General features: G+C 45.6%; 1 protein-coding gene across 1 annotated transcript in view; it reads right to left on the bottom strand.

The window, feature by feature from the left end:
* Nucleotides 1-15291, bottom strand: part of BCR (BCR activator of RhoGEF and GTPase) — a 447751-nt gene that overhangs the window by 24473 nt on the left and 407987 nt on the right. The window contains exon 20 of the mRNA XM_078667758.1: nucleotides 468-602. Coding sequence (XP_078523884.1) covers nucleotides 468-602 — 135 coding nt within the window. The remainder of the gene's footprint in view (nucleotides 1-467; nucleotides 603-15291) is intronic.

Here is a 15291-nt window from a genome sequence, read left to right as displayed (position 1 = left end):
AACCAAGAACAGAATCCTGGATGACTCTTTAGGAAATAGAGTTGGGGTACCTCCAGTAAAGCCAGTAGGTACCAAAGAATATGAGCCACAGGAAAACTGCTCGTGACATTTTTGCAGAACTGAAAGGCAGATGTAAAAAGATCTTAGACTGTCACCTACATCTGGAGAGAACCAACAGCATGCTCAGTAATTCCTCTGCTGCCTTTTGAGGAAGTTTGACCCAGACACCATCAAGAGCAGTTTGGTGTTATGCACTGATGCTAAACAAAAGAAACAAAGACGCTGAACTGCCAAGTGGTCATTACAAAGGCAGTTTCCAGTGTGGTGGAACTTGGCTAGGTCCCAGTTCACAACTCATCCCCATGCTCCCCGTCTAAGAGGGGAGGCCCAGCGTAACATACCAAATCTGGTTGAATGCTCTCTAGCAGATAGCAAGAGGAAACTGTGTAGCATGAAAGGCTACCTACCAATACCCTCCGCAAAGTTGGGATACAGCTCATCAGTGAATAGGGGTTCAGGCAGTTCTCGAAAATACAGCTTCAAGGTTCCAGCAATGGCATTGACATCCATCTCACTCATCATCACAGAAACATCTTTATTGTCTGAAAGACAGAAATGCAGGTCACTGAAAAGATGCTATGGTGTCAGCTTTATCCATGTCTATACACCACCAAAGAATGCAAAAAGCCAACACTGCCTCAAGACTGTCAGAAAAGCAGGCACACACAGTTTCACAGCAACTCAAAAATCCTCAAAGTGTCCACTCTACGGTTAGAAAGATGTCTTGGGGGGTATATATGGCTCGAGATGCAACTGAAAAGAATGCTGGAGTCCATCCAACCCTGTGACTGGTCAGATCATCATATTGTCACATTTTTTATCAATGAAAAAGTCAAAGTTAACCCGGCTCAACTCTCCAAGCCCAAAGTCTGGAAAAGAGACTAGAAAAAGCTCAACCCAGGCTCTTTGCAACAGTTGCAACCTCCTACTGCCACCGACAAGCGCTACAGACGTCCAAACTCTGACTGACCACTATCTCAACGCTATGACATCTATAATTAATGAGGCTGCACCTATAGAGCTGAAAAGAGTCTCTACTAAAATCTCCAAACCATGGTACGACGGGAGTCTCAATGAGGATAGACGAGACATGCGAATGGCAGAGCGTACCTGGAGATCAGCCCCCTCTGCAATGCACCTAAAAGAGCTGAAGAAAAAGAGAAACGCCTACTTCAGGAAAATAAAACGCTCAAAACCAGACTTCTTCAGCCTCCAACTCGACCAAGCAAAAAACCGCCCGAGAAAACTGTTTGAGCTAATCAAAACACAATCCAAGGAACAACCCCAACCGCTCAACACTAGGTGTGAGGCACCCTCCTGTGAAGACTTCGCTGCTTTCTTCATCCAAAAAACTGACAAAATAAAAAGCGATCTCCTCATTGACGCAAGCCTCTACTCCAAACCCCAACGCCTAGCACCCACTGAACCAAAAAACAATGCTACATGGTCAACCTTCGGCACATACTCGGAAGAAGAAATTGGCAAACTGCTCAGCACCCTGAAACCATCCAATCACCTCACGGACCCCCTCCCTGCCTCCGCAGTAAAAGACTTTACCCCTTTGCTTCTCCCTCTCTGGACTAAAATTATCAACAGCTCACTCCAACAAGGAAGCATACCTGACTCTCTCAAAATTGGACAGGTCACACCTCTACTAAAGAAACCTACAGCCGACCCCTCTGATCTTAACAATTATCGTCCCATCACCAATATTCCTACTCTCGCCAAACTATTGGAAAAATGCGCACAACTACAATTGACTAAACACATTGAGCAATTCCATCTCCTCAACGCCCACCAGTCAGGTTTCCGAGCAGGACACAGCACAGAGACTGCTATGACTCACATAATCTACGACGCACTTCAAATGCTAGACCAAAACGACACCTGCCTCCTCATCCTTCTAGATCTCTCTTCAGCATTCGACACCGTTAAACATGAGAATCTACTAGAACTACTAAATACAAGAATGGGTTTATCTGGAACTGTTCTCAAGTGGTTCACTTCCTTTCTTCACAACAGGTCGCAGAAATTCAAGAGCAACAACCTGATGTCCTCGCCAATACCTGTAACGCTAGGCGTCCCCCAAGGATCCTCCCTATCCCCAACTTTGTTCAACCTAGTCATGGAACCTCTCACCTCCTTGCTACAAGCATCCAACGTAAACTTTCACATGTACGCCGATGACACTCAGCTATATAAGTTACAATCCCCCAAAGACATCTTACGTCTGAACTCAACGATCAGGAGCACCCAATCTTGGCTGGCTGATAACCACCTCAAACTAAACGCTGTGAAGACTGAGTTCCTTCTGATCTCACCTCCCACGAAAATATCTACCACACAAACATGGCTTAAGCACCTAACAGCACTCAATGTCCAACCGACCATAGTGGATTCAGCAAAATCTTTAGGCATAACACTTGACACCAACCTCAACATGCAGCAACATATCAGCAAGGCAACAAAGGGAGCGAACTTCCAGATCAATACTCTGAGGAAACTTAAACCCTACCTCCCAGCCAAAGACTTCCAAACAGCAGTACAATCGCTAGTCATCCCACGTATTGAATACGGCAGCACCGCCCTCTGCGGACTCCCCCTAACTACTACCGCACCACTAAGAGCTTCGCTGAATGCTGCAGCGAGACTCATCACTGGGTCAAAAAAGCACTCCCACATTACCCCTGACTTGAAATCCCTGAACTGGCTGCCTTTTGAAGCCAGAATACAGCTGAAAATCACCTGCATGACACACAAGGCGGTACACCTAAACTCACCCGGCTACCTCGCTCAGAAACTGACAATCTCTGGGGGAACTAGAAACACGAGAGGCACAAACAATCTTCTGCTGAAACCTCGAAGATTCCGGAAGGAAAAAACTTACAAGCGCTCCTTCTCAGGATTGGCGCCTAGGATTTGGAACTCACTCCCTCCCGAAACCAGGCTTATCTCTTCCACTACACTCTTCAAAAAAGAAGTAAAAGCTATCCTCATGGCTAAATACACTTGATCTATCATCTCGAACTCAGTCAACACCTTGCACCGATCTGTTTTGCATGCTTGACTCATTTACTTATTTGTATGAGTTGTTTTATTACTCACGTGATGGCTTGCAGCCACCTATTTGTACTATGTGATCTATTGATTTATTGTTTGACTATGTTCCCTCATGTACCCCTCTATGTAAAGCGCTCTGATATCTGTGAAGATCTTGTTCGCGCTATATAAAACTTTGAAAATAAATAAAAAAGTGCTCAACCTTCAACCTCAGCTTCCACTCTATGGACGTGCAAGCCTCTTCAGCAGATGCTTCAAACGCCATTGATGGGGATGGTGATCTAGCATGTCCCATGTTGCTATTCCCCACCATTTGTAGCATAACAACATGCTAAATATGTCTTTAGACAAGCACTCAGCTTGCAACACCAGCCACTGCAATCTGAAAATATCCTTGAACAGTATTACATTTCTTAAGTCAAAACACTTTCCTGTTATGACTCATCAACAAATTGCTATTAATGATATTCTGACGAATGCTTATGACTCAGAGTAGCAGCTGAACACACAGAAACAAGTCAACACCCATTGAGGCACAGGGCTCTTAACACACTTGTTTGGTTTTAATCTTGCTGTAGAGGAGTCCTATTAATGGTTCCTTAAACCACCCTCTTACAATTTTAGCCCTAGCGGTTCCTAAGGATGACAGAGCGTAAGTAGAACATGTAGTCAGTGTAGTTAAACAGGTGCTAGTTTAGAGATAATCTTCAGTGGCAAGACAGGTTTCGACATTTCACAAGGACATCTGAAGACTTTCTGTCCCACATACCAACTGTCGGATCCCAACTTTGGTGCTGACCCAGTGATGAAGCAAGATACAATCAGTGGGTGAGGCTTTGACATCATTTTGAAGTTACATCTCACACTACTTATCCAATAAACGTAATACTAACCACAGACAGGACATTCTGAGGGGCGCTATTTATGGTGTGCCTAGAGGGAGTAACACCACCTTAGTGTGCATTTGCATAACTCCAGGTAGGATGTACTGTTTCAACTTTACGTTCCTCGCTCCTCCATTTAAGGTAATCCATCTCCACACATAGTTGCCAACTCACAGCTCAGAAATGCACACAAATTGGCAGACGCATGTCACAAATGCAGAGCGATTCGGCGAACAATTAGTCAGACATATGCCTACATCTACATACTCTAGGTCAAACCTGTACAAAGATCAACATTCACAGCTCAGAACTGCAGACCCATTTTGTGGAATACCTGCCAGAAACACACAGATTGACATACTCGCTGCTCAGAAATGCACACAGATCTGTTGAACCATTGCTTAAACGTACACAGATCTGTTGGCTCTCTGCTCTCAACTGCATACAGATCCACAGCACAGTAATACCCACAGATCCACAGAATAATAGTTCAGAACTGCACAAAGACCCATGGAATCACGGTCAGAAACACACAGATGAACAATAGTTACTTACCTGTAATCTGTGGTTCTCCAGTATTAGGGGTGTCTTTCATAGATTCACATGCCTCAATCATTCCCCGTCGTCGGAGTAGGAGTCCCACGGTATATAAAAAAGAAGTAATATGCCATTTGTACATAGCAAATAACAGTTATAATAAACCAGGAAGTACAGTAGCCTCAGCTACCAATGAAAAAACTTCCACATTAGTGACCATCAAAGTCGTTATGTTAGACCAAACTGCAGCCAATCAGGCCACAGCTCCCACCAAGGTATTCTCCCCAGAGACCCAGGCTGTCAGATTTGTTGTAGCACTGGAGAGTACCAGAGTATATATACATATATCTTAACAGTCTGGGTGAGACTCTGAGGGGAGGTGGGTGGGTGCATGTGAATCTATGAAAGACACCAATACTGGAGAACCACAGATTACAGGTAAGTAACTATTGTTCTTCTCCAGTATTAGGGGTGTCTTTCATAGATTCACATGCCTGAATCCGAGTAGTTAGCAGTAATACCATATGTCGCTCTTATACGCCAAAAGAACAGTTTTCATGCATGAAAATAAAGCAATGCAACAACATATGAAAGCGTCAAAAGAGCAAAAGGAGGTGGGAGAGATCATCAGAGGCTCACCTTACTGAAAAAGATTACGCAGGACTGCTCTCCCCACCGAGGCATCGGTATCACTTGAAGAATCCAGACAGTAATGCCTCGTGAATGTGTGTCTGCTGGACCATGTTGCGGCTCTGCAAATGTGCAGGAGAGGCACACCAGCAAACAAAGCAGTTGAAGATGAGACTGCTCTCGTAGAATGCGCTCTAGGTAAGGTCTGTAAGGGTTTACCTGCTTGTTGATGGCAGAGCCCTATCGTGGATGAGACCCACCTGGCGATAGTCTGTTTTGTCACAGCACAGCCTTGTCTTGGTCTGCCATGCGCTACAAATAGCTGATCCGTTTTTCTGATGGCAGCTGTTCTTGAAAGATAAAATTTAAGGCATCTTTTAATGTCTAATGTGTGTAAAGTCCGCTCAGCTGGTGACTGCGGATTGGGAAAGAATGTCTTAAGTATCACTGGCTCATTTAAATGAAAATCCGATGGTACCTTGGGCATGTACTTCGGGTTGGTGCGTAGTATCACAGAGTCATGTGTGAATTGCAAGAAGGGTGGCTTAGATGTGAACGCTTGCATGTCACTCACCCTTCTGGCTGATGTCAATGCCAGCAATAATGCAACCTTCCAAGTGACGAACTTGAGATCGACCCTATGGATAGGCTCAAAGGGATGGCGCATAAGCTGAGCCAGTACAATATTCAAATGCCATGATGGAGGTGGTCGACGTATAGGTGGAAACATACGAAATAAACCTTTAAAGAATTGTTGGATTATTCTTGAGGAGTATAGAGAATTCGTACCGTCCTGACGGTATCGTGATATGGCAGCTAAAAACACTTTAAGTGTTGAGTGCGCCAAACCTGATTTAGCCAACTGCAGAAAGAAAGGTAAGATCCTTTCCGGTTCCGCATTCATGGGATGAAAATTCATAGTTTGGCACCAAACACAAAAACGCTTCCACTTGAGTTTGTAAGTTTTGTTTGTTGAAGGCGCTCTAGCATTGGCCAGGACTTCTTGACAGTCTTGTGGGATGTTCAAGTGTGCAAATTCATGGTGTTGAGGAGCCAAGCCGATAATTTCAGAGAATGAGGGTCCGGATGATACACCCTGCCTTCATGAATTGTCAGAAGATTTGGAATTTGAGGCAGTTGGACCGGTTCGCGCTCTGACAGAAGGAGAAGCTGTGTGAACCAATACTGTCGTGGCCACCGTGGAGCAATCAGAATTATTCGACACGGTTGTCTCCTCATTTTCTTGATGACTTTGGGAATTAACGGAATTGGCGGAAAGGCGTAGGCAAATATCCGTTCCCAATTCATTGACAGAGCATCCCCGCAAGAGTCTCTGTGGGGAATCCAGCTCGCAAAGTGAGTACATTTCTTGTTCTGATATGTTGCGAAAAGATCCAGATCGGGGAGACCCCATCTCTGGAAGATCCGATCCAGCGCTGGCTGATGCAGTTCCCATTCGTGAGTGCTGTTCTTGGATCTGCTCAGTGAATCTGCTAGCACATTGGCTACTCCTGGAACATGCACCGCTGACAAGTTGATGTCGTGATCCAGAGCCCAATTCCAGATCTCTTGAGCCTGTTGAGACAATCGGGCTGATCTTGTGCCCCCCTGCTTGTTCAGGTAATGCATGCTCGTTGTGTTGTCTGTTCGAATTAACACTGTTGAGCCTTCTAAAACTGCCTGAAAGGATTTTAAGGCAAGGAAAATGGCTCTTAATTCCAACAGATTGATGTGCCACTTCTTTTGACGAGTGTCCCATTTGCCACTGATTGTCATCCCTTGAAGGTGAGCGCCCCAACCTTCTAGCGAGGCATCCGTGGTCACAATGAATCTGGGGACTTCTGCGAGGAAAGCACAACCCACTTGCAGGTGGTGTTTCTGACTCCACCATAGTATCGTGTTCTTCATTCGAGGTGTTAAGGTGATGATATCCTCGAAGGAACCTGATACTTGCACCCATTGTTGACTGAGATCTTCCTGCAATGGTCTCATCCTCAGACGACAGTTTGGAGTGAGATGGATGCATGATGAGATCATCCCTAGGAAAGATTTGAATTTCCGAACAGAAACGCACTCTTTTCTGAGAAGTGTGGACGCCATCTTTCGGATCTTCTCCTGTCTTTCGCTTGAGATGAAGACCTGAGCGAGCTTGGAATCCAGCGTTGCGCCTAGGAAAGACTTCCTTTGCGATGGTATCAGATCTGATTTGTCGAAGTTCACTGAAAACCTCAGGCTTTGAAGCAGGCAAAGGCATTTCTGGACATGTTCGCTTGCTGTGTCGTAGGAATTGGCCTTGATAAGGCAATCGTCCAGATACGGGTATATCTGAATACCCTGCGATCGTAAGTGGGCCGCTACAGGTGCCAACATCTTTGTGAAGACCCTCGGGGCTGAACGTAGGCCAAAGGGGAGCACCTTGAATTGGAAATCCCTGCCAGCCACTCTGAACCTTAGGAACTTTCTGTGTCTGGGGAAGATAGGTACGTGGAAGTAGGCATCCTGAAGGTCGAGTGTTGCCAAGTGGTCGCCTTCTGCCAAAAACTGGAGGATCTCTTGGAGAGTTAACATTCTGAACGTCAATTTTTTGATGTATTTGTTGAGGGCACGCAAATCTAGGATTGGACGCCATTCCCCTGATTTTTTGCGTATCAAGAAAAAACGAGAGTAAAAGCCTGTTCCTCTCTGGTGTTGAGGTACTCTCTCGATTGCCCCCTTCCGAATCATTGTATTGATTTGAAGGAATAGCTCTTTGAGATGTGCTGGGGGTGGCCCTTTTGGGGGTGAATTTGGAGGGGTCTTTACAAATTCCAATATGTGTCCCTTGGACACTACATCCAGCACCCATTTGTCTGTAGTAATCTTTGACCATTTTGAGCAATGTAGGGATATTCTTCCTCCAATTCGTTTTTGGCTGGGACACAGTGGCGGCAGGAAGTGATTCTCACTTTTTGTTGGCGTTGTCTCTGCCCCGATATGTGGTCTTCCCTCGGGGCTGTGAATAAGTATTTTGTCTTTGGCCATAAGCTTGTTGTTTATATGGCTGGTACCTCTGGTTGTTTTGGTTGTTTGTATAGGAACGTTGTTGGTAGTATCCTCCTCTATTGGAGAAGCTTCCTCTTCCTCTAGCGCCACGAAAGGAAGATTTGCGATACTGCAGAGTACCCAGTGATCGTGCAGTTTCTGTATCCTTTTTGATGGCTTGCAAAGCCTCATCCACATGCGAGCCGAAGAGGTACTCGCCATCATAAGCCATGTTTAACACCTTGGCTTGCACCTCCTGCCTAAAGGATGTAGATTTCAACCATCCTTCTCTTCGAAGGACTGCGGCTCCTGCCAACTGTCTGAATCCTGTTGCTGCTACATCCACTGCAGCATCAATGATCTCCGATGAAGCACACTCTCCTTCTTGCAGGATTTTAATAGCCTCAGACCGGTCTGGTTCAGGCAGTTTCTTAATGTAAGGCGATATGTCCGACCACATTTGCCTGTCATACCTGCCAAGAATTGCCATAGAATTAGCAACCCTCACTGTAGTTGCTGCAATCGTTGATACCTTTTTTCCAATGGTATTGAGTCGTCTTCCGTCTCTGTCCGTTGGTGTGGAGATTTGAGACGACGGGTTCTTTGCTCTCTTTTGAGCTGCCTGCGCAATGACTGACTCCGTCTTGGCCTGTCCAATCAGGCAAGCAGGTGAAGAAGATGGTGCTCTGTACTTTTTATCTACTCGAGGTAAAGCTGCAGGTAAAGAATTTTGTGTGGCCATGATCTTTAGACCTTCTTTCCAAATAAAGTCTATGATAGGAATAGACCAACTTTGCCTCTGAGACAAACTCTTAAAGTCGTACAGGAAACATTCGTCCTGTTTAGTCTCCATGGTAATGAGAAATCTCTTGGTTGCATTGTCCATAATTCTGTGGAAATTCGCAATATCCACCGGTGGTGAGTCAGCCTTTGGTTGTTCATCTGGAGAAGGTGAGTCAGCCTGATAATCTTCATACTCCGACGAATCCGATTCATCTAATTCACCTTCTTCCTGAGCTTCCCCCTCAGTATTATCATCCTCCGGTTGGTTATAGGGCACCGGTATGGATGGAGTATGCCCCGTTTCTTCTGATATATTAGGCATTGAATTCGGGGCCACTCTAGGCTGTGGGGAAGAGATTTGTGAATCGGCCGACTCTGAGGGCGGGAAACGGCGATAGTAATCGTCCAACATGGACATTAAATTTCTAAATAGTTCCATAGGCATTTGCATCCCTGGTGGTGGTGCAGTATCCAACCTGGGCGGTTGTGTCACTTGCTCCTCTTCTTCCTGATCCTTTACTAGTATCAGCAAGTCAGATGGACTCTTGGCTGCTGGAAATAATTCATCACCAGAGCCCTCATCCTCGGTGGTGGCTGGAGATGGCAACGATATCACGTTGCTTGCTGCTGACCAGACCTGGATATCAGTGCAAGATGATAGTTTTGGTGTCATTGGATTCTCTTGAGCCACTGGGAAGTCTTGTGGTGTTGACTTTGTTGAGAGAGATGAACTCGCCGTCGCTGATTGCGTCGTCGACAACTGTGGCTGGTGAGACTTCGTCGACGAGACGTTTTTCGTCGACGACGACAACGTCGTCGACGGAACTATTTTCTTCGTCGACGGGGCCGTCGACGGAACCATCTTCTTCGCCGACGAGGCCGTCGACGACGACTTCGTCGACGGGGTCGTCGGCGGGGTCTTTTTCGTCGACGTCTGGATGGTCGACGGGGTCTTCCTCGTCGACGATGGGATGGTCGACAGCTGGGTCGTCGACGGTGACGTCGTCGACGGTAAGGACTTCTTCGTCGACGGTAAAGTCGTCGTCGACGGAAAGGTTTTCGTCGACGCCGATGAGTGTTTCGTCGACGGAGGCTCGTCGACGGTTGGAGAAACTTTCTTCGTCGACGAGATGGGACGAACTTGGACATGCACAAAAGTTGGTGAGGACGCTGAGGACATCACCAAAGAGGTTTTTGGTGAGGAGAAAGTCATGGTAGTAGTCACTGTAGTGGCTATCTGACAGGAAACCGGTAGAGAAGTTGCTGCCTTGGTTACAGGCCTCTGAGGTGACAATAAAGACACAGTCTTTTTTGCTACAGGTGGCTTCACGGATTTTTCAGAGGTTTTCTTCACTTTTGAGGTAGAAGGCTCATCAGCGTCAAGGGTGTGCTGGGCCTGTTTCGCCACCTTCGCCTTAGGGGTAGTCACTTTACCCTCAGCCATTCTTTTTCTAGATCCCATAGAAGACATAGAGGCCAAACTTCCTACCTCAGAGAGTGGCAAGTCCTTATCCTTATTCCGCTGTATCCACAGTAGCAGGCGACCCTCTCTGTCCCTGAGGGTTTTTGTGGGAAAAGTGCGACAAATCTTGCACTCCTTAGCCTGATGATCAGGATACAAGCAGTATATGCATAGAGTATGCGGGTCCTCCTTGAACAGTCTTGCCTTGCCACAAGATTCACAGGCCCTGAAAAGGGACTCAGATGTAGACATGTTTGAAAGTGAGAACTTTCAAGTGTAGAGAAAAAAACTGAGCAGAGCTCAGAGAGACTCCCTATCACACGACGTGCGGTAAAAAATCTGACAGCCTGGGTCTCTGGGGAGAATACCTTGGTGGGAGCTGTGGCCTGATTGGCTGCAGTTTGGTCTAACATAACGACTTTGATGGTCACTAATGTGGAAGTTTTTTCATTGGTAGCTGAGGCTACTGTACTTCCTGGTTTATTATAACTGTTATTTGCTATGTACAAATGGCATATTACTGCTTTTTTATATACCGTGGGACTCCTACTCCGACGACGGGGAATGATTCAGGCATGTGAATCTATGAAAGACACCCCTAATACTGGAGAAGAAAACAAGTTACTTACCTGTAACTACGGTTATCCAGTATTGGTATCTTTCATAGATTCACATGCCTGAATCATTCCCCGTCGACGAGGCGGGAGTCCCACGGTAAATAAAAAAGCAGTGCAAAAAGCACTTTGTAGTAGTAGTAGGCCCTAGGAATAGGCCTGAGGCCTAAATTATAGTAGCCTATCTACCTCATTATGTAAAAAAGACCAAAGTCTTTGCTCCAACCAATCAGCTCACAGCACCCTCTAGAACCCTCTCTGCAGAGCCAGCTCTCCTCAGATTTTCGTAGCACAAGTGGGAACAAGTATCCCAATCTTAGAGAACTGACTCTCCGGGGAGGAGGGTGGGTGCATGTGAATCTATGAAAGATACCAATACTGGATAACCGTAGTTACAGGTAAGTAACTTGTTTTCTTATCCAGTATTGGGGTATCTTTCATAGATTCACATGCCTGAATCAGAATAGCAAGCAGTAAACCTGGCAAAGTCGGTTGCGGATGGTGGGAGACTTATTGTAGTGCACCCCCATGAATGTACCGTTAACAACCAACAATCGCCTAGAGATTGACCTATTAACAAGTCATCTTCCGAACCAACATAGAAATCATGCAATTTCCTACAGGAAAGGAACCTTAGTATCATAGAAACTCAGTATATGATAACATATGTCTGTATATCATAAACAACAACTTGAATTGTATGTACTTTTTCAGAAATAAGCCAACATTAGAACCTGAATGTATGGAAACATGTGGCGTAAAAAACGGTTTGGCCCACTGCCGCATCATTCTGCTTTGCTGATTGTAGGCAGTAATGTTTTGTAAACGTGTGGACATTCTTCCATGTCGCAGCACGGCAAATGTTTTCAAGCGTCACACCTGCAAACAAAGCTGCAGACGCTGCCACAGCTCTTGTGGAATGAGATCGAACAGACCTGGTCAATGGTCGGTTAGCCTTAATGTGACAGAACTGGATGGCAGAGGCTATCCAGCTAGAAAACGTAGCTTAAGTGACCACTATAACCAATGTAATCCGGCCATAAGTCGCAAACAGATGATCTGATTTTCTAAAAGTCTTGGTTCTCTGGAGTAGAAGTTTAAGCATCTTTTGATGTCTAAAGAATGCAATGTTCTGTCCGCTGGGGTTGAAGGATTTGGAAAGAAAACATGCATGTCCTTAATCTTACCGGTTCGTTAGAGTGAAATTGTGTCGGTACCCTAGAAATGAACCCAGGATTCGACCAAAGGGTGACATAGTTCTGAGGAAAATGTAAAAGTGAGGTGTTCCTTCTAGTGAAAGCTTAGATTTCACGAACCCTTTTTTCCAAAGTAAGAGCCAGTAAAAGAGCAACCTTCCAGGTGAGGAATCTGAGAGCTGGTTTATGGATCAGCTCAAATGTACACTGCATCAGCTGCACTAGCAATGCAGAGTGCTCACCCTGGGAGGGCGCTCGCACTGGAGAGAAAGGCTCGGAAAAGCCCTTTCATAAACTGTCTGACAAGCACCGAAGAGCAGAAAAAAGAAAATTTTTAACTTTTCCTAATTCTGGAAAGAGCAGCAAGACACATTTTGTTTGTTGAAGAAAAACTAAGCCCAGACTTGGCTAGAAGAGCAGATAATGGAGAACTTGTTCTGCAGTAACTGTAATTGAGTGAATGGCTATCACCTCACACTAACCGCAAAATCGCTTCCATTTGAGGCGAGAAGCCTTGATTGTGCCTCGGGCACGAGAATTTGCCAACATTTCACAACAGTTCTTTGAAACGTTGATGCCCTTGAACTCTAATAAATGATAAGCTGTGCGTGCAATAGTAATGACTGTGGATCCGGACGAACCACTTGATCTCCGTCCCCTGCCAATATCGTAGGACCAAGCCGCAGCCGAATGGGCTTGTCTATATATAAACAATAGCAGACGTTCCGAGAACCAAAATTGGCCAACAGGGTGCAATCTGAATCAGATGGTAACCTTGCAGCTTCATCTTGCAGAACACCTTCGGAACCAATGGTATTGGGGGAAAACTCATACGCACAAACCCCTGACCCTAGCATGGACAGGGCATTCCCTCTTGATTCCTGTTAAGGAAACCTGCTGGCATAATATCGGCCGTCCTTGTTCTCTCTGAATGCAAAGGGATCCCGTGCCAGATTAACCCAAACTTGGAAAAACTGGGTTACCTGTCCCTTTCCCGGCGTCCACTCGTGACAGTCCGACTGAGACATGCTCAGAGCATTGTAGAGAGCCCTGACATGTGCGGCTCTCAAGACATCTTGTGCAATGCAACTCCTTCGCACAAATCCTGAACCTCGTGCGAGAGCATAGCAGATTTTGTTTCTCCTTGTGTATTGATATAATACATGCGGATGGTGTTTGCGGTCTGTCCTGGCACAGACGAACCCTCAATCCTCAAGAGGAATGCTAGGGGGGACAGAACAGCGTTGTGGAGCTCAAGCCTGTTGATCTGCTGTTGTCGTCTTTGAGACTATGTTCCTCGAATTCTGCAAATCCTGCTGATGACCTTCCCATCCTTCCATGGAGGCATCAATCGTTAAAATTAACCCTGGAATGGTTTGCAGGAACGTGCGACCCTGGGCTATATTCTCTGTCTGCGACCAGCAATGTACAGGATTGATCATGCACGGCGTAACCTTGATGGTATCGTCGAACGAACCCATAGGTTATTGATCTTGAAACTGTAGTTCTATCTGAAAAGGTGTCATTTTGAGCCATGCTAATGAAATGAGATGTATCGCTGAAGAGCACATCTTCAGGAACGAAACAAACATTTGAACTGAAACTGACCTTATGAAGTTAACCTTGCCCATTTTTGAAAACACAACTGTTGGTCGTGTGACAAGAATGCTTTGTTGTGGATTGTGTCTAAACCTGCTCCGAGAAAATACATTTACTTGGAGAGGACCTAAGTGCAATTTGCTGTCGTTGAGAATCAGCCCCAGAGAAAAAATGAGATGGGTACATCTACTGTGGCAATCCTGATTATGTTCAGAAGGACCTGTAAGCAGCCAATCGCCTAGACAGGGGAACACTTGCATTCCTCAAGATCTCAATGTTGCTGCCACTAGTACCAAGTACTTCGTGAAAGGCTCCTGGTGACGATCTCAGCCCAAACGGGAGCACTACGCACCTATAATGGGCGGCAGCCGCGTGAAAGCGAAGATATTCGTGCTGTTTGGGATGGACAAGTATGTGGAAATTCGCACCCTCTCCATCCAGAGAAGCCATAAAATATCCTTTGTTTAAATAACAAGTGTTATGAAAAACGAGGGGGAGGGGGACCCCTGGGCGGAGTAGGATATGGCTGATTGATGAATTCCAGGGAGTGGCCATTGGTTACTAGGTTTAGAACACATTGGTCCGATATAGTTCCTTGTTGCTTGGAAACAAAAACCTGAAACCTTCGGGAGAAAGTAGACAGACTATCTACGGAAAGATGCCTGGCTGCAAGACTATACTGAGATTGATACTGTTCATCCGATTGGGTTTGGTATGTTTCTCTTGATGAAAACCCCTTTATTCCGCTTCTCTGAAAGATCCGCGCCCATATTGAAGGGTGCTTAATGATCGTGCATTATCAGTGCCCGGTTTTATAACTAAGGGGGCTTCATTCAAATGTTTAGCAAACCGACAACTCTTCATCATAGGCCATGCCTAGAAACTTCGCTCAGGGCTGAAGGTAGCGGCTTTAAGCCATTCCTGGCGTGCACCTTCCAACAGAATCTTTCCTGCATCCCGCCTTCGGTTCTCAGGAATGAGGTCATTGAAATTCGCTATGTCCAACCACATTGGACGATCATAAAAACCGATGAAGGATAAAAGATTGTCAGCTCTACTAGAGGCCACTGCCAAAGTAGAGAAATTAGTTTTTTTTTTTTTTTTTTTTTTTTTTTTTTTTTTAATAAGGTTCAGACGACATCCTTCTTTGTAAGGCAGTGTGGAGATAGGTATTGCAGGATTTTAGATTGCTAATGAACAGTCTGTGAAGTTACTTAATCTGGTCGAACGATGGCCTATCAGATCGGAGGGGCTGCTAGTAGGTATACATAATTTCTATTCTATGCGCAGAAACACTGCTGGAATAGACTTAGTCTATTACACGTACCACTCTCGTGATGCATACCTCCTCGAAACCATGAAGGATATATTCTGTTTGCCTGTAGCTGGCAGTCATAATCTAGCTGCTGCCCACTACATTAAGAATATATATGATGCTCTTACCG

This window comes from Lissotriton helveticus, chromosome 11 (genome assembly GCF_964261635.1).
Source record: "Lissotriton helveticus chromosome 11, aLisHel1.1, whole genome shotgun sequence".
Lineage (NCBI taxonomy): Eukaryota > Metazoa > Chordata > Amphibia > Caudata > Salamandridae > Lissotriton > Lissotriton helveticus.
The sequence above is the reverse complement of the archived record's forward strand: the minus strand, read 5'-3'. Positions and strand labels throughout refer to the sequence as shown.